This window comes from Elaeis guineensis, chromosome 1 (assembly GCF_000442705.2).
Source record: "Elaeis guineensis isolate ETL-2024a chromosome 1, EG11, whole genome shotgun sequence".
In the NCBI taxonomy this organism is placed as follows: domain Eukaryota; kingdom Viridiplantae; phylum Streptophyta; class Magnoliopsida; order Arecales; family Arecaceae; genus Elaeis; species Elaeis guineensis.
This window is the reverse complement of record NC_025993.2, coordinates 175,505,095-175,523,490: the sequence shown is the minus strand read 5'-3', so window position 1 is coordinate 175,523,490 and position 18,396 is coordinate 175,505,095. Positions and strand designations below refer to the sequence as shown.

Below are 18,396 nucleotides of genomic sequence, written 5' to 3'. Positions count from 1 at the left end.
TTTTTTCTTATGAATTTTTTTTTTTAATTTCCTTTTACTCCCGCAACGAGCCCTTTTACTCCTGCAGATGAGCCTTTGTTGGAAAAGGGGTTTATCTCAAGAGGCTGGCATACCATGCCAAGGGGAGGAGTGGGATCATGGTGAGACCCAATTGCCGGCTAATAGTGGTGGTGAGAGAGATCGCTCCCGAAGACGAGGCAAAGATCACCTAGTTGAGGGTCAGCAACTTCAAGAAGCCATGAGTCAACATCCCATGGCATTGTCTTCTTGTAGTTTGCTTGTGAAAAGAAGCTGTCGTTCTGTGAACCCAATCTCTGCTCCGACCCATCTTGTGTCTTGGATACCTCCTCTCTACGATTAGGTTAAAATAAATTTTGATGCTTCTTGGGCCAATAGAAGAGCTGGATGGGGTTTTATCATCAGAGATGACTATGGCATTGTCCTTCTTGCGGCTTTGGGCAGTTCCCATGCTTCTCCAGTTCCAAAGGCCGAGCTTTATGCGGCTTAGACGGCATTAACAACGGTTGTGTACCATATGGGGTTCACTGTATCTGACTCGAAGGAGATTCCCTAACGATGATCACTTAGATCAGCAATAAGCTTTCCTCCTTTCGATGTTCTAGTATTCTCCCTTCGCTGCACCCACTGTTAACAGATATTTTGTTATATGCTTCATCTCTTGATCACTTCTTTATCTCCCATGCTTTCCGTGAAGCAAATCAATCGACGGATGCACTTGCCTCATCTCTAGTGGCTATCTCCTTCTCTTCTGTTTCTTTGCTGTCCTCTACTACTCGGTTGCTTATTTTTACTGACATGACTGGCATCTATTTTCTAGAGGCTAGTTTTTCTTTGTTTTGTTATCCTTTTGGGGCCTATAGCGCCCTCCTCTTGTAACCAAGAAGAAGCAGCAGCAGCAGCAGCTGTGGTTATCTGTTTTGGTGGGACCACTGGAAGTTATGAACGGTTAACAGCAAACTTTTGTGCAAAACTTAAATTCAGTGACAAACTAGTGGTGCTTATTATACCAAGTTTTCTGCATCGCGATTTCTTTAATTCTGAATATATCATCATGAAGTCAAACCATATGAAGTTTTGGCTTCACCATCTTTACAGTGGATGCCATGAATTTATTGTTTCCACCTTTACCATATGCTTCATCTTATGTTGAAGACCGTGTTGTTGCACTGTTCTCTTAATGCCATTAACTCACTTGATAATTGTTGTGGCACTTGCAGGTTTACTCCATTGATTACATAATTTATCTATAAATATTCACCAAGAAATTGTTACAGTTTGATCTTTAATTTTATTAGAAACCTGAAGCAGTTTAGTACTGATTAAACACACTAGGAAACCTGGGGAATGTTGGAAATTAGCATCTCTTATATATTTGATATTTATGAATAAGTTTTTTTGAGGTAATTTTCAGTAAGCTTGTAATCATCCATTAAAGAAAGGTACAAATAAATGTACCAAAACAAGAAAGGTAGAAATAAAGCGAGCCTACAATTAAAGTCTTAACCTATCGATTCCAATAATCGATTTTTTTGACTGAAATGGAGGTGACCTACAGAGAGGAGAGAGGCAGATAGAAATTAGTGCGTTGTCTCACTAAAGCTTGCGCAGAGAACCATGGTTGGCGGCAATGCACCATTAGGATCTACGATTCTCAGATGTTGCTGCTACCAGCTACGAAAGAATATGACATAAATAGCTAAATATACACGGTTAAAACAATATTCTGTCCTGATAAAGTTCTAATGCCTGGATGACCTTTTCTAGGAATAACTTCCGATGCAACCGATATCTGCATACATAAAAGTGGATTGAGGAATGTCAGGAATAAAAAAGTACTTAGTTCAAGGAAGAACAATATCTGCAAGGAAATAATAGACTAAAAAGAAATGGGTGGGGGTCTACATACTTGACGGCAGCTTCCCGTGTTCTACTAGCTTCTGGGTTTGAATCTGGAAATCCAAAAAGAAAAAAAAAAAAAAACCCAGAAAAATAAAGGAATTCTGAATAATATTTCTTCCACTAATTAAGAGAAGATTCAGGAGCATCTTAATATATTGACAGTTCATTTATTCAATGTTTTTGCATGATAGTACCTAGGATTTGCTGATCCTCCTGAGACGTGGTTGGAAATTCTGCAAGCATTTGGTGACATTCTTCTTGCAATTCCCGTGCGGCTTTCCTTTCTAAGCTTGGGATAGGGGGCATATCTCCATCAGACCATGTGGGCAGTGTTCGTGCTGCTGCTATGACTGCTCCGTCGACAAAATTATGGTCTTCTCCACTGGACAAGAGGCCTGAGATTATGAGAAAAAAGAGCACGGCATCAAACAGGAAATAACTGCCTTTTTGAAGAAAAGTAGGCGAACTGAAATCTCCATGGAATCACAAACCATCCAAGAGAATTGCTGCATCCTCACCATTGTGATAGAATTCTTCTGGCAAGCCAGAGATGTTGAAGACTGACAAGAAGGAATCCAAATGAATCTTTGAATTGTTTGAGAAATTTATCACATCCCAAGGATTCTGAAAATATAAGAATTGACAAAATCTTTAGGGGCATTTAACAAAGATGCCTTGCATCAGAATTCAGATTTTCTTCTAATGAGAGAACATAAGTAGATAACGGGCTCTATCCACACAGAACCAGAACTCTTTACCACGTTAGTATTTTGTAGAATTATAACCAACAAATCTCATCCAAATACTTGTGGTCTGCTTAGTAAAACAGTCCAGGTGATTACATTCACATATAAGGTAGGTTGAGAAGAACCTGGAAGTCTTGGCATACTGTTGCCTAGGGCTCAATTAACACAACCTCTACAAGATATTAATCATGGTAAATGAACCAAAAAAAAAGTACCAAATATCTATAAACCAAGGTTTTCAGTATCAAATGCTACCTGGTACCAGGTGTGCCTCCATTAGCATACCATGTCTTGGTACGAGGTGTACCATATTGGCCCAACCTGTATCAGTAAGCCACCCATATAGGGTCCAACATCGAGACTGAAAAGTTGCTGTAAACTTGTAGTATAAAGCAGCAATGCAGTCACTTTCGGTAAAGGATGAAAAAGTACTAACTGAATTAAATCTTTTCATTTAGATAACTAAAAGGACGTGTTATGTAGAGCACTGTTGTGTCCATTACTCTCGCATACAGACTAGGCAATTTATCAATATTTACTTGTACCTTCACATCCCATCAGTAGCTTGAAAGTGGCTCCCATTATCATTACACATTATAAATACACTTCTGGTTTATGATTTACCCTTTTTTTTTTTGACCAGGTTGGTTGTATGTCCTCATCAGCCCTACAACATTATGCAAGACCAACCACATTTTGCTTCTTTTTACGTCTTCTCCATCTCCTCTGGTCTGTGATGTTGATCCAGCCAGTTCATTCCTGATTGATCATTGATACCCCCCTGACCAATTCCTTTTAGACATGAACCATTGCCTTTAGTGTTTCTACATTATCTGGTCTTTGGTACTCCCTTCACCAAATGCTACTAGTCATGAAGCATTGCCTTTAAGGTTGTTACAGTACCTCATTGATTTTCATCACACACCAGCTGATGTTTCCTTTTGCAACCAACATTTGCACGTCATGTCTGTAATATGCCCGCTAACCCACCTCTTTCTAGGTTTTCATACCAATAGTTTCATTATTCACCTTCAACTCTCCCCGTCCTTAATTTGGTCCACACTTCATTTGAGATATTATTATCAATTACTGTTTCATCTTGCCAATGGCTTTGCATCTTAGGCTTGGACATACCCGCCTTAGCCTTTGTTTCCATCATGCAGTTGTTACCATTAGTCTTCCTGCTTGTTGTTGCTTCTTGGATTCACCTAGTCCTCAGCTATGCACTGCATCTTCATCTTGCATCTGCAACCTTCATCTCTACTACTGTAATATTTTCACATCTTTTAGTTAAGCATCTGCCAGTGCATCAGAGTTTCACAATGCACATATTCAGACTAACTTACATCATTTATTCTTCTTAGCATTTGTTCACAACTCATCTCCCTCTTGCAGTGCCCTTCTGCAAACGCAGCCATCCTTTTTGTTGGTGCCAGAATTTGTTAGTGTCATCTCCCACTAGCAGTGTCTACTAGTAAAGTTGAGCATTTCCCAGCAGCCTCTCACCACTGTTCCATGCTAGCCATTGTTATCATCAGGCAGCTTTGCCGAAAAATTTATGTTACCACTGGTTGACTTCACTAACTTGTGCCATCAAAAGAGTCTTAACTTATTTCCATCCTTAAGCCACAATTTCAATGCATAAAAATATTTAAAACAATATAGTATACCATTAAGTTGGGTGTTACAGCTCCTTGTCTTCTTTTGTGTTATAATATATTTTTTGATTTTTTTCAATCATTTTTTTGATTGCTTTTTGATGGAACTTGAAATTCAAAATGCCAAAATCATCAAAATGGAACTTAACAGAACCAACCAGAACCAAAAACAAATCCAGGTTCTGGAACCTTTAATTAGTATTTGAGTTAAAGGATCAATTGAGTATAGATCATGTTTCAATAGGTTTCATGCATGCTAAAATTCAAAATTTGAAGAACTAAAGACCAGACACCAACCAAAATGTGGATAATGAATGATGTGGAAGTCTAAAGTCTCAATATATAAAAAGGTATTTAAGCTGCTCACTCAAACTGAATTCAAGGGTTTAGTCCACACAAAAAGTTCATCAAATTATTCAACTTAGCAACATCTTTGTTTTGTTTAATAAGTTTCAGAAAGTTGGTTACAAGGATCGAAACAAGCAACTATCTGTCACCATATAGACCTTTCAATAACATGGAGCTGCTAGTTATATGTATTTTTAACCATTTTTGAAACGCTAAATCTATTAATGTTTAATTTGTCTAGGCTTAGTATCTTCAAACATTGATAGATGGGATAAGAACCCCTTATTTGTTGCACTTCAAAGCAGATCATCAAAAATTTTAGCAAGAAATTTAAGAGATACTAAATCTTTACAATAAACAAAGAATACAAATTAACCGATAAACCAGTAGGTAGCAGCTGGAAGCACATAATTTAATATAGAATAATTAGCAGCTAAGATCTAATACAAGTACATTTCATAGAATAACTGCTTTTAGCTGTTTAAAACCTTTCATATAAGTGAAAAAATAGTTTTACTCACTTATTTACATGTATGTGTGTGTGTGTGTGTGTGTAGACATGTATACAATGATAATTGAAGTTTTTTTTTTTTTTCTTGAAACAATCATAAGAATTACCATTGGCGATGAAAAACCATATCTTCCCATGAACACGTCATTCTTCTGCCCACTCACATAATTAATTGTCATCTGCCATATGTGAGGAAATTTATAATCAGGACAGAATAAAATAGAGCAACTGAATTAGTAAAAGATGAGTGATCGTAATGCATTGAAGGTTGCTGAATCTTAATGACTCAACAAGAAAAAATAACTCATAGAACATCTACTGTCTTACACTGAACAGTAGATTAAGTATAAATCCATGCAAGTTCAGACTATTCAAAATTGTTAATTCAAAAATTGTATACAATTATTACCAAGAAAGAAAAAGATATGCTCACAGGTCAACTTTCTAGATACATTTTAGATGTAGGTCTTCAGAAGAAAGCTCCACTGGTTCAACAACTTGAGAAGGGAGGGAGAGGGGGGTGGGAGGCGGGGTTGGGGAAGGAAATCCAAAAGTAATTAACTATGCATGAATCATGAATGTACCAAAATTCAGGAAAATTTTTGATCTGATGTGGTTCTTTATATAAGTTCATCTTTGGAGTTTGAGGGAGCACAAAATTTTGAAAGTCATTGTATTAATGTTTCTTCTAAGACAGCAAACTCAAATTTCATGCAAAAAATCCAATAAAAACACTCGCTGCATCTAGAACCACCAATGTGGCAATCATATAAGAAAGAGCAATTAATTTAGTCCATTTAAGACTAGCAGTATTCATTTTTTATGACTCTTTGAATGTACTATAGATGCTAAAGACCAAATGGAGATATTTCAATGGGCAGCCTACAAGTCCACTTTTGATGCATTTGTAAAACATGTCTTGAATTCTAGATTTGCGCCAGCAAGATTTATGCATTTCATTGTTGGATGATTCAAATAATTTATGATTTATGTTATTACACATTACCTCATCTCCTTTCTTGACATGCTGTCCAGCATTTATCATCACTTCAAGCATGCGATCCCTGAAACGCCAATGGAGGAAACAGTTTGGCTGAAAGGAATGATTTAACATATCTGCAAAAATGAGACATGTTCAATTCGTAGCACTAGAAATGACTACTCAAACATTAACAGTGTCATTAAGATGTAAGTCAGTAAACTTCCAGAAACATGAGCTTAAGAAAGAAACAAATACTAGGATGCAGGGAGATATCTTAAGGGGATACTGAGGGAGCATCATCACAACAAAAGCATGAAAAAGTTACCTAAAGCATCGCTGGGACCATGAGTGTAAGACCATTAAATAGAAGATGCCTAAGGCAGCCACTAGTGTACTTTAAAGAGTGAAGATATTTATCATGCGTCCAATTTTAAGAGAATACCCTTATCAGATTCTTCTGTAACACTCGACACCCCAGTCACATGTCCAAGTAATATCGCTTGTGGATCAGCTATATTTTTAGTTTAAAACTTTAGGCTTTGTTCCATTCAAGGAATTGGATGCAAGGTACTTTCTGCTTTGTCAGACAATCAGACTATATGGATGGTAAGTTGGAAAAAGCTCTGTACCAATCGCCATCTAGTGAAATAAAGTTTTGGGGCCCCTTTAGTTTAAAAATTATAATATATAGGCATCTTCTCCAGGTTTCATTGGATGACTGTTTGGTACTATGTATATCTCCCACACACATCAAACACACACAAATGGGAGTGTGTCTGATGTACCAAAAATGTGTGTCTGTGTGTGTGTGTAACATGTATTGATGCATACATATAATGAATAAAGAGCTAGACTGTGTGCTCCCTAAATCCACAAAGTTCGATAAAAATGGTTAATTATCACTTTGTTAAACTAAAAACTTACAATATACATGTGCCAAAAGTATACACATAATAATGATGGTATCATAGTTGGATGGTATGAAGTGCAAGGATTGTCCAAGTATCTGACATGACAAAAACCTTAAAATTTGGAGTTTCCATGTAACACTACCCGCAAGTCAGAGTAAGGCAGAATTCTAACACCAAAATACCAGAATTTGTGAAATGGAACAAGGTGAAAATAGGGATTTAGATTTTCTGACTGAACCAATATAACACATTCTTGTACCTTTGGCCTTTACAACAATCATGCACAAAATAAGAAAAAGTTAAGATAATGAGAAGAGAAGTCCCAAACTCTCAATTGTAGCAAGCTAAGAAACATAAAACAAATACGAAAAAGTCAATCAAACACCAGGAGTCGTCATCCACCCATATTATAGCAGGTCTTAAAAAATCTCATAAGTGGCCAGAATAGTGAAATTCCTTGGGTTTGAGTTTATTTCTTCAACCATTTTTTTCAAGCTTCCTTTAGAGGAGCAAAGAAATTGTAATAAATGCATCATTAAGAGCCAAACGACAAGAGAGTGAGCCTTGGAGAGGGTGAGCCTTCAATGGTAAGATTGCTCCACGGTGACATGGGAGTCAAGGATTTAAAACATGGAAACAGCTTATTTGCATGTGGGGGGTAAGGATGCATGTAACCAACCCTTTCCAAACCCCACAATGGCAGGAGCCTCATGCATTGAAATGCACCTTTTTGTTAAGAGCCAAATGACAATTCTCAAGTACAAAAAACCCACTAATAGGTAGCAACGAACATAAGCTCAGAAAAATATTAGGATCAATGTAATGGAGTACCAATATATGCTGATGAGTTTCCTCGCATACCACCTCACAAGTGGAAGGATGCAGGACAAAGGATTATGGATCTTGATGAAGCGATAAAGGAGAAGAAAGGCGACTCATCTGATTTTCAAAGCTGATGTACCATTTAGAAAGTGAGGGAAGAAGACATTTAGGTGTTATGAAACAGCAGTGGCCAATCCCAGCTAATATCTCCTTGGAGGTGACCATCCCTTGGCAAGTGTAGTTCATCCACGCTTGCTGTTGGAACTTTTAAATTGTTTTATAAGTTTTAAGAAAAAACAAAACTTTTCTTGGAGCCATATAGCCATTTGCTCTAATTGTCTAGATATGCTGAAACATCTTCACAACTTAAGGAAAATGAGAAAATGCAGCCAAGTTACTTAAAACGTAGAAGTTAGAACCATTCAAATTTCAAAGTCTCCCCATGAATCCATGGATTTATGCTAGTAAGGCAGCACGCATACCCTTGCTTCAATTGGTTGTAAATAAGTTCAACAAAAATATTATTTTGGGTATAACAAACCATCCCTTAGAGTTTTTAGCGGCCATACCAGCATAAGGAACCAGCATGTTTGCATCTTGTACAAGTGCTCCAACCCTTATTTTCATGTGAAGAGCACGTGACTGAGCAACACTCAATGCCCAAAGAAATCTCTCAGGATCACGGGCAAGGCGCTTTATTTTTAAAGGAGCGGCAGAATGCTGTTTATGGTTGAACATGAAGCTAATGTTAAACTAAATATCAAGAGAAATGAGAGTCAGCAAAAGCACAAATCATCTAACCCAGTTTTTTTCCCAAAATTCTAATGCCCGTTGCTGCTGTCCCTCCATCTTTGAAGCCAAAAGTGGGTCTTGCAGCTCCAAAAGGTCTTCCTAAAACAACATGTTTACAGAACAAATGTAAAATGCAATATCAAAGCTAGAACAAGTAAGCTAGATTACATCATGGAAATCAAAGAAATGAATGAAAGGGATCAAGAAGATACTCTCAATCCTGATTCAATAAGAAAACCAGTGTAGGCCAACTGGATCAAGTTATAAAAAATAAATATAATTAACAGTGGAAAAAATTAAGATGATCATTCCTAATCATTTTTAGACTTCAAGCTACCACAATTGCCTTCTCTAACAGCATCAAATAGAAAAATTTAACAATGCAAATGTTCCCTCCCAGATGATTGGGTCCACAAATGAACTTGCTTCGGTCTGACAAAGCCAGTGAGGGAAATCCTGACAAAAATCCAGTTGAATAACAATTTCAAACTTCCCATATTAACCAGGTTCTGCATTTGCATATTTATGTGTGGCTACCTGAGGTCTAAAAGGAACTTTATCTCTCTTCAGCAAGTTATAATGACAAATGACACTTCCATGAGAAAGTTGATATAATGGTCAACGAATAGGACAAAGAAAACTTGGCCTCAGTTTCACAGAAAGCCCCATCTTTCACAAGTTTTTCCTGCCATTCAACCTTTGCACCAATTCTTATTCATGGTCAATCCTCAAAAAAGTAGAAAAAGCATTGTTCAACCATAAAGAATGCATATAATGGCTATTATAATCTTTAATTCTTTATAATTCCTATAGAAAAGCTAAGTCTGGTTTTTCCTCCTTATAACAAGTTAGAACATTAACAATTCTAAAATTTACATTCTCCTCAAAGTAAGTTTAAAAAAAAAAAAAACTTCCCGGTTATTTAGTAGATGATTTAGCCGATGTCCATGATTTCCAATAAATATTTAATTAAAAAAACCTCAATTTTCAGACTCATATCCTATGGAGCATGTATAGGTTGCTTTCACACAAACCTTCTGGGCATGAAGCAAGCTAGTGCATTCTTCTGAACTTGGTAAAAAATCACCATACAGCTGCCAAAAGTTGCCCTCCACATCAAATGCATATAAAAGAAGGCAGGCTAGTCTCAAATCCCAATCTGTCTGCAAACAAGCACACAGAATTATAGAGATGTAAATTTTTTAGAAATATAACATCATTTTTAAAATATTTAAATAAAGCCTGAGTAATATATTAATAAAAAAGCTTCTTTCAAATGGCCAAAAGGAATAAGCGTGAAGAAATGAAATGGTTACAATAAAACTGGAACTAAGATGCAGGATTTCGAAGTTAAAAACAGAGAAAATAAGAAAGGATAACTACAATATGGAATAAAGTATTCCAGAAAGATTCTGAAGTAAGAAAATAAACCTACACTAATGGAGAGCGACAACTGGTCTAGTTGGCAAAGTCTTATGTTGACACAAGAGACCTGGGTTTCATAGTGTTCTCCCTCCGATTTCTGGCCAGGTTCCAGTCATCCTAATTCTCAAAAAAAAAATAAAAAAAATAAAAAAAGAACTTATAATACTTTGGCAGTAATTACCAGAGAAAGATTTAAGGGTCCCAAGGAAAAGTTACTTTCTCAAGACAAGAAGAAATATATCAATATTCAGATAATCCTAGGACTGAGGAATGCAGACACAAATGCCAAGTTTGAAATCCACTTAAGAATTCTAATTTGCCATTGATTCTATCCTAAGAAAATAATGTCTTCCTTTGTTCTCAATCATTGCATGTAGATATTATTCAAGGACCGAAAAATCATTCACCATGCCAGTAAAAACAAGGTCAGTCATTGCAGATACAAAATGTTATGTCATGCTGTAAGTTGGTATGATATAGCGAAAATGGTACATATCCTATTAATGCATAGACTGTTTGATCCCTAAACCATCTTTAGTGACTTCCCAAACTGATCCCTAAGATTATTTTATTAGCTCCACTTCTGTAAGACCCAGAACAAGTGGTCTCATCCTCCAGATGACACATGGGCATTAGTTTCAAACCAAATACTCCTCTACAACGTGAATATGGACCTGAAATGCCATATTTGAAATTTGGCCACTCAAAAGAATTAATTCAGGCACAAAACAGCAACTAGAGGGGCTTCTATTTTTCTTTCATAAATGTTCCTAAAAAGGCTTGCCTATGATCTTTTCTCCCCCCAAGTCCTCACTTGCTCTGTAAGCAGAGCCTCAATCCTCATTACATCAATGAATTACACTTTAAACGTGATTTTTAAATCTTAAATAATTTTTGACTATTCATATGTGAAATCACCAAAGCGATATATCCTCCACATCAAGCATTAAAAGTCCATGTTCTCACTAAGAGAATAAAATATTAAAATGCAAGGAGGAATCCTTAGAATAAGTTAGGCCATATGAAAATTGTTGCTAAAATAATAATATCTAAGATGAAAGCATTTATATCTAATAACAGTTGCTATTGAACCAGATATAATTGCTCGTGATTGGCTTCCAATGAAGCTTCAGATTCATCCCAGTCGTCGCCTGAACGGCAGAAAGAAAGGGAGGGAGACCCTGTACCATAATTACCCATGCCCAAGCAGTTGGTGATGTGCTACATAACTATATCAGTTTAGAGGTCATCAATATATCAGGAAAATCAGATACTCTGGGATCTGACCTCAGTTACTACGAGTTGGTGGGTGCAGGTACAAGGAAGTAGATCTCTTAAAAACATTTTAATAAGAAAACACTTAGGAAGCGGGTGCAAGGACAAGTTTCCAAGGAGATTCGGAAGTGCATGCACTACCCTAAATGGAAGATTCCCACTACTAAGAATCTGACAACCCAAAGCCTATAAATTTAAATATTCTTGAATATATTTAATATTTTCAGTCAATCACTTTGATACATAATAATGAAAAGAATTAGCAATGGAGCTATTCTTTTGAACATAGTTATAGAAAACATTTAGTTCAATTACCTCTGGACTTGTTGAGTTGATAATATCGAATATAGGATGACCTATTGGTATGATATCAGGAAAAAACATCCAAGGATGTTTTTGACTTATAGTTAGCATCAACTCCAATGGAATTTCCATAATCATCTGCAAAAAAAAAAAATGTTTGAAGAAAACTAGCATCATACTTGAAATAACAAATTGCAATGACCAAGCATTAAGCAAGGAAATTGTAAAATAAGCAGCAAGACACAATGAGCAGAAACATCTCCATCAACAAACAAAACGCAATGAAGAAAATGAGAGTAAATGCTTATGAGTGTAACACAAACATGTGTTGGTAGGCTGGTTCTCACCATAAGTGTGATACAAGCAGAAAGGTCTCCTTCCCACTATGTTTAGGAGTGAAGGCCCTAAGAGGTTATTGTATAACTGAACAACCAACAAACGAATAAGAGAGTGCTCAATTAATTAACCCTCCTAATGCATGAAAAAAAAGAGAGAAAGCAGTGAGCTTAAAACGTAAAACTTCTATGGATTTGCCCTTTGACACGGAATATAGTTTAGAGGGAATGTTCATATCCTTCTGACTGGTTTTTACCAACAAAAGCATTTGGCAATACCTTTTGATTTAATTTGCAGCAAACCTGAGAAATTGCTGATAAGACAAGAAACTATACAAGGATCTTAAAAACAACTAAGGGCAGCTCCCCATCTTATGCTTCAGGACAAGTTCGGTTACTGACAGGTTGATATCTATACTGATTTATTTGTATGTATCCACCTTTTTCCTTTTGTCTGTTGCATGCAAATGACATGTCACATAATGCTAGAAAAGCTCCAAGCTCTACAATTATGTCGTGATGATTGTCCTTCCAAGATCATCCATAAACTTAAAAACCTTAATTAGCTCGCTCCTAGCACATCTTCTCTTTCGGGTATGACAATCTCATCAAGGCCTACATGACTGAGTTTATACAGTGGATATGCAAGTGCATAAAAACATTGATCAAATCAGCCAGTGATTGTCACCCAACCATAACCAACCTCGATAAAATTTGGTTAAACCAGAGGGGATAGGGCTGAAAATCCAGAGGTACAAGGACAGGATTTGCCATACACATAGAGATATGCAGCCCAGAAGAGGGGACTGACAGAATTGAAACCTACATTTTGAGGAAAAACATGGGAAACAACAGTTACATCCTCTTGAATATACAATTCTTATATTTTATATAATAAAGCGATGATTGCCACTTGGGACTGCTCTGAGTTGTAAATCTCCTCGTATAAATTTATTTGCTTATTGTTGCATATGGTTCCCTTTTTTTATGTCTGTTTTGGAAGTTTGAGCCCTTGGCCTGACATTCTGCTTCCTTTTTTCACAACTTACCGAATCCTCCAGGTGCCTGAGTATTGGTGCTTTTCACTGCAAATGGATCATTTGGTTGGAGCATATAACTGAAATCTCCATGCACCTTCTTGTAGATTTATCATTTTTTAATCAACTGATACCTTTCTGTACCCCAAATTGTTGATTATCCTCTTTTTCTGTACCCCAAGGTATTCTAAACATCTTTCTGCAGATTACAAAGCATCTTGTGACTCATTAACATGGACAGTTTGCCAGCTGACATGAGGAACTGGATTGTCCTTAACCTAAATGGAGGCATGGGTTTAGGTGATTATTGTCATGGAGAAATAGCTTTTGCCCTTGGCCATTTCTGTTGTTCTGTTCCCCAGCTTCCGATATGACATCACTTGGATGACTAATTTGAATTTTACCTACTTTCATTTATTGCTCGTCGATCGTTGAGTGGAAACCATTCTAAAGAAAACTCTATGCTTGCCATTTTCCTTTTCCTTTCTTGCATATGGTTGATGCAAGTCCATTATTTTTCCACCCAATCTCCTCCAGGAATTTGCCATACATCTGTGCACTAAATTCAACAATCATACCTGTTTGTTCCGTCTAGTTTATTTTTCTTCTTGAGTTTTTGGAAACAAAACATAAAACAAAAGACATAAAAAACAGGCCCTGAATGAATGAACAATGAAGACCACCAAATCAAACCAGATGACTTCAAAATTTCATACAAACAAAAGTCACAGATGACATGGTCATCCAGCCAAGAAAATAGATCTTTGACTTACTCTAGCTCTGCGCAATGGCTCCACATCTCGAGTTGCGTACACTCCAAATCCATCAGGCCCTTCCATGAAGTCGATCCCGTAGGCCCGAACACTCCGCGCGTACCCAATCCTATAAAAATCAGGGTCGGCAGGCTCCAACTGCCCAAATAGACAGACACTCAAATTATAATATCATATCAGTAAGCCATCAAAAAATTAATAATAATAATAATAATAACAATAAACTGATCTTGAGAATAGAAATGAAGAGTAGATGAGACACCACCTCGGAAGGCGACTCCTCAACTTTTGGCGGCTCGAACAGTTTGGATGGAGGCAGAGATGTCAACGCTCTAACAGGAGGAGTTCTCTGCCCTTTGAGAGAAGGGTTGCTGATGCTGTTGTTATTGGCTGATAGAAGGAAAGCATTCTCTTGATTCTTGACCTGTTGAGAGATTTGATGAGGGAGAAGAGCAGAACTTGGGGAAATGAGATCATTTGGGTATAAAGAAAGAAGAGTGCAAAAAGAGAGTGGCGGGGACTTACAGTTTGGTTGGAGAAGACGGAAGGTGTGGTGAGACGGAGGGAGAGAGAGGAAAAAGCCATTGGGGTCGAGAGAGAAGGGAGCGTTGTGGGGGAAACGTTATCCAGCTGGGAGAGAGCGTTAGAGACCTTAAAACAAGTACAACAACGGAGAAGCCATCCGAAAATGGACCGGATGTGCGAACCGGTAAGCATCTGGCTGCGTCTTGTCCCCGGAAAGAAAACAAAAATAGAAAAACGCTTTGTTTCCTTCAGGACCAAAGTTGATATTTTGGCCCGAATTATCAATCAAACCATGTATTACTCCAGAAACCAAGCCTGCACCACGTCTAGCAATTTTTTATTTTCTTTAAATCAGACAAAAAAAATTCTGGAAATAGGCCGAAACGGCACGGTTTGGGCCGTCAAAGTAGGCCCAGGCGGAGCCTGGACCGGTCTAACTAAATTGTGCTTCTGGGTATCTTACCTTTGCCACTTGGGCGACCAACTAATCCATTTCTTTTCTCTCTTAGAGTGTATGCACTTCGCTTAATTTGTGTATTTAGGTCGAGGCATTGGTGTGTTCCTCCTTAAGCCTGCAAAATATTTCTTAGAAATAACATATATTATGCTCCTCTGAACTCAACTCAACCACGTGACAAAAAAATGTTTTCCAATAGCCGCTACCCAACCAGATTTGGGCCTTTAACAACTCGCACCTCTCTTTGCACCACCATCCACAACACTCCAATCAAAATTAACTTTTAAAAAGCATGGGTCAAAATTAACTTTTAAAAAGCATTTCGATGGCATATCTTTTTGAGGGCACTAGTTATAACAAAGCCCTCTACCTGAAAATGATTATACCATTAAAACTTATTTGTAATCAAAATTATTTTTATAATTATTCTAAAATTATATTTTTCATATTTTGATCCACCAATTTCATCACATATCGATATTCTAACATATTAACGTATTTGACACTAAAAAATATAGTTATAGCCATTACAATATGATTAGCCTTCAGTGTCAAGAAAATATATTCCTTGCTCCTCTAACTCTACTCTCGAACTGAAATGATAGAAAGATGTTTTCCAATAACCGCTATGGAACTAGACTTACAGTTTTTAATGGCAAAACCCGCACCTCCTTTTGCACCACCATCAACAACAATTTTGATTTTTGAAAAAGACGGTATGGGAGCATACCAATTTAGAAGTGGTGGCTGCTAAGGAATCGCAAACATCCCAAAAAGATGTTGATGTACCCAAAAAAATGTTATATCATACCAATCTATTTATAATCAAAAAAAAATTTATAACTATTCCAAAATTACAATTTTCATATTGTGATCCATCAACTCCATCGTGTCACTATTCTAGCACATTAATGTATTTGATATTAGCATGTATATTAACACGTGAAATTTTAGAAAAAGGAGAGGGAGTCGTGTGGAAATAATAGCGATTGCCTAAGCTTTTCGTTCGATGGTTTTTTTGCTTCGGAACCTCCCGCTCGCTGAAGTCATCGCCGAAGGTGCCGGTGGCGAGGCCATTATTGAAGAAGTGGAGCAGCAGGCAGAAGGTTCGAATGGGAAAGAGTAGAGGGTGGAGAGAGTCGACCTGGAGCTTTGTCTCCATGGGCGAGCAGAAGAAGCTGCCAGCACGAAGCTGCCGAAGGGGGTCCAGAAAGGGGTTGACAATGCAAAAGGGGGCACCAGCCGCTTCCATGGAGTCGCAATTTGCAAGCTTTCCTATTCAGCTGCTCCAAGCCTCCCACCGAGTTGAGGATGGGGAAAATAGAGGAAAAACAAGGGAAAACATAAGAAAAATCGATGAAAACAGAGGAAAGACGAAAAAAACCAAATAGAAAGGTGTTACCTTTAATTTTTTTTGGTCTTTCCTTCATTTTCGTTGATTCTTTTTATGTTTTTTTGTTGGGATAAGTCAACCAACCTCCGACTCAGATCAACCGACTACCGACTTCGACTCAACAACAGCCGACCGATCGGATATATAACTCTGACTCTACATCAACTGAATATGCGGTTCTGATTCTTCATCGACCAACTGAGCGAACCGCACCGACCTATTGCTGGCTGACCGACTAATAATTCGACTACTACCAATCGACAGCAGATGACTTAGACCATTGGCATAACAGAACTACTAGCCGACGGTTGCTCATAGATTCTACCGACATATGGTCAGTTCTACCAACATATGATCGGCTAATCTGCTCAACATACTATAACCGTCACGAACAGTTACCGACCGCATATCACGACACGATTAGTGAGAATTAACGATCCACTACGTGATTATGATCCGATGATTTAGTGTCATAAAATATGGGATCACATCCGACAGTTACGAAAATCTCATCTATAAAAAAGAGATAAGAAAAATAGGACTAGTAAGCCAACTCGGGGCCAAACCTCTGCTACTGTTTACATTCAACTCTTGTTCACCAACTTTTCTCTCTGACTTAGGTATCGGAGGGTCCTCACCGGATATAAATCCAGTCTGCGTGGATGCTATTTTGCAGGTGTTCATTCCCGATGACAGGTGACAGGGAGTTGGCCGTAACAGATGGGCGTGCCAGGTAGGGAAGAAGACAACTTGCAATGATGAAAATCAGGGCTCAACGGTCAACAGCAATCGGATCGGCAAGGCACTCTTTCCGTCGGGAAGAGACTCCTCCCCTATCTCCGATAGCAGAATCCAGTTCTTTGTGATCCGTGGTCACCACAGACACCCAGATTGCTGCAATCGTGCAGCAAATGAACGTTCTTATGGAGATGGTCAGAAGTCTCCAGCAGCAGCAGTCCCAGCCACTATAGCCGCCGACAGAGCAACCGATGGTGCATTCGGTGCCATCCAAGCACAGCCGCCGTCATCCATGACAGTCTCCTTCACCAGAGCGGTCGTCTCGGCTCTCTCATCGGGACGAGAAGCGACACTCGCGGTGCTCTCGACATGCCACCCACCATTCACGATGTCCCTCTTCTTCTCAGTTAAATCGAGCAAGAAAAGAAAAGCGACTGCGAACACCGTCTGCTTTCTCCTCTAACTCATCGAGAGGTTCAACCTCCGGAGTTTTTCAACAGCGATTCGATGATTATGAATGTAAATTTCAGGAGATCAATCGTCAACTCGCTCAGCTTCAATTGAAAGGTCAGAAGTCCTTCAACGACTACGACTTCCACACCGTCCAGTCGCTTTCTCAATGCATCTTGGACCAACCGATCCCATCTCAATTCAAGATGTCTCAGTGGAGCCATACGACGGATCCACCGATCCGAATGATCATCTTGAGAACTACAAGGCTCTCATGATAATTCAAGAGACGACCGACGTCCTCTTATGCATCGACTTTCCAGCAACTCTTCGGAAAGCTGCTCGAGCCTGGTATTCCGGACTTCAGTCAGAAAGTATATATTCTTTCAGACAGCTAGAATATTTTTTCGTAGCTCACTTCAGCACCAGTCGAAGGCCACCACGAACTTCTGATAGTCTCTTCTCGATTAAGCAAGGAGAGACTGAAATACTTTGAAATTTTATGACTCGTTTTAATACGGTCACGTTTGAGGTCAAAGATCTCAATGAAAATATGGCTATCTCGATCATGAAAAGAGGTCTGAGGAGATCTCGATTCACATATTCTTTGGATAAAACTCTCTCTCGGACTTATGCCGAACTTTTGGAGCATGCATACAAATATATGCTCGCAGATGAAGAAGCTTCTGATCGGCACCAGATGAAAGACAAAAGTCAGAAGAAGAAGAAACAGAAGAAGGGAGGAGCTCCAATCGAATCAAGTCGGCCACCGTTCAATAAGCGAGCTTCACCCCAACGATGGAGTCCCAAGCTAGGTTACGGTATGTATAACTCCTATACTCCTCTTTCTGCTCCTTGTGTGCAGATCTTTATGGAGATCGAAGAAGTAGAATATCTACGACACCTCCCATCAATGAAAGCGTTGTCGAGGAATCACAGCAGGAAAAAGTATTGTCGGTTCCATCGTGATCAGGGTCATGATACCGAACAATGCA

The 18,396-nt window shown here is 38.3% G+C and overlaps 1 protein-coding gene and 1 long non-coding RNA gene across 3 annotated transcripts; both read right to left on the bottom strand.

The window, feature by feature from the left end:
* Positions 1–1,512: 1,512 nt before the first annotated feature.
* Positions 1,513–14,604, bottom strand: LOC105039721 (protein PLASTID TRANSCRIPTIONALLY ACTIVE 14). 2 transcript variants are annotated; one of them, XM_010915985.3, is made up of 13 exons: positions 14,364–14,604; positions 14,104–14,262; positions 13,839–13,976; positions 11,706–11,831; positions 9,725–9,853; positions 8,700–8,789; positions 8,468–8,618; positions 6,190–6,299; positions 5,291–5,362; positions 2,439–2,544; positions 2,115–2,315; positions 1,928–1,970; positions 1,513–1,810 (listed from the first exon to the last, which is right to left on the bottom strand). In XM_010915985.3, exons 1-13 carry the CDS (start codon positions 14,553–14,555, stop codon positions 1,732–1,734), a joined length of 1,596 nt encoding a protein of 531 aa, XP_010914287.2. In that variant the 5' UTR covers positions 14,556–14,604; the 3' UTR covers positions 1,513–1,731. The 2 variants fall into 2 exon arrangements, 1 of the variants encoding a protein (XP_010914287.2); XR_830971.4 differs by lacking the exon at positions 1,513–1,810 and having other exon boundaries at positions 2,115–2,302; positions 14,364–14,520.
* On the bottom strand, positions 3,099–5,281 carry LOC140854080 (uncharacterized). The gene is made up of 2 exons (XR_012137211.1): positions 4,013–5,281; positions 3,099–3,932 (listed from the first exon to the last, which is right to left on the bottom strand). It is a non-coding gene; the product is annotated as an uncharacterized lncRNA (long non-coding RNA).
* Positions 14,605–18,396: the final 3,792 nt, after the last annotated feature.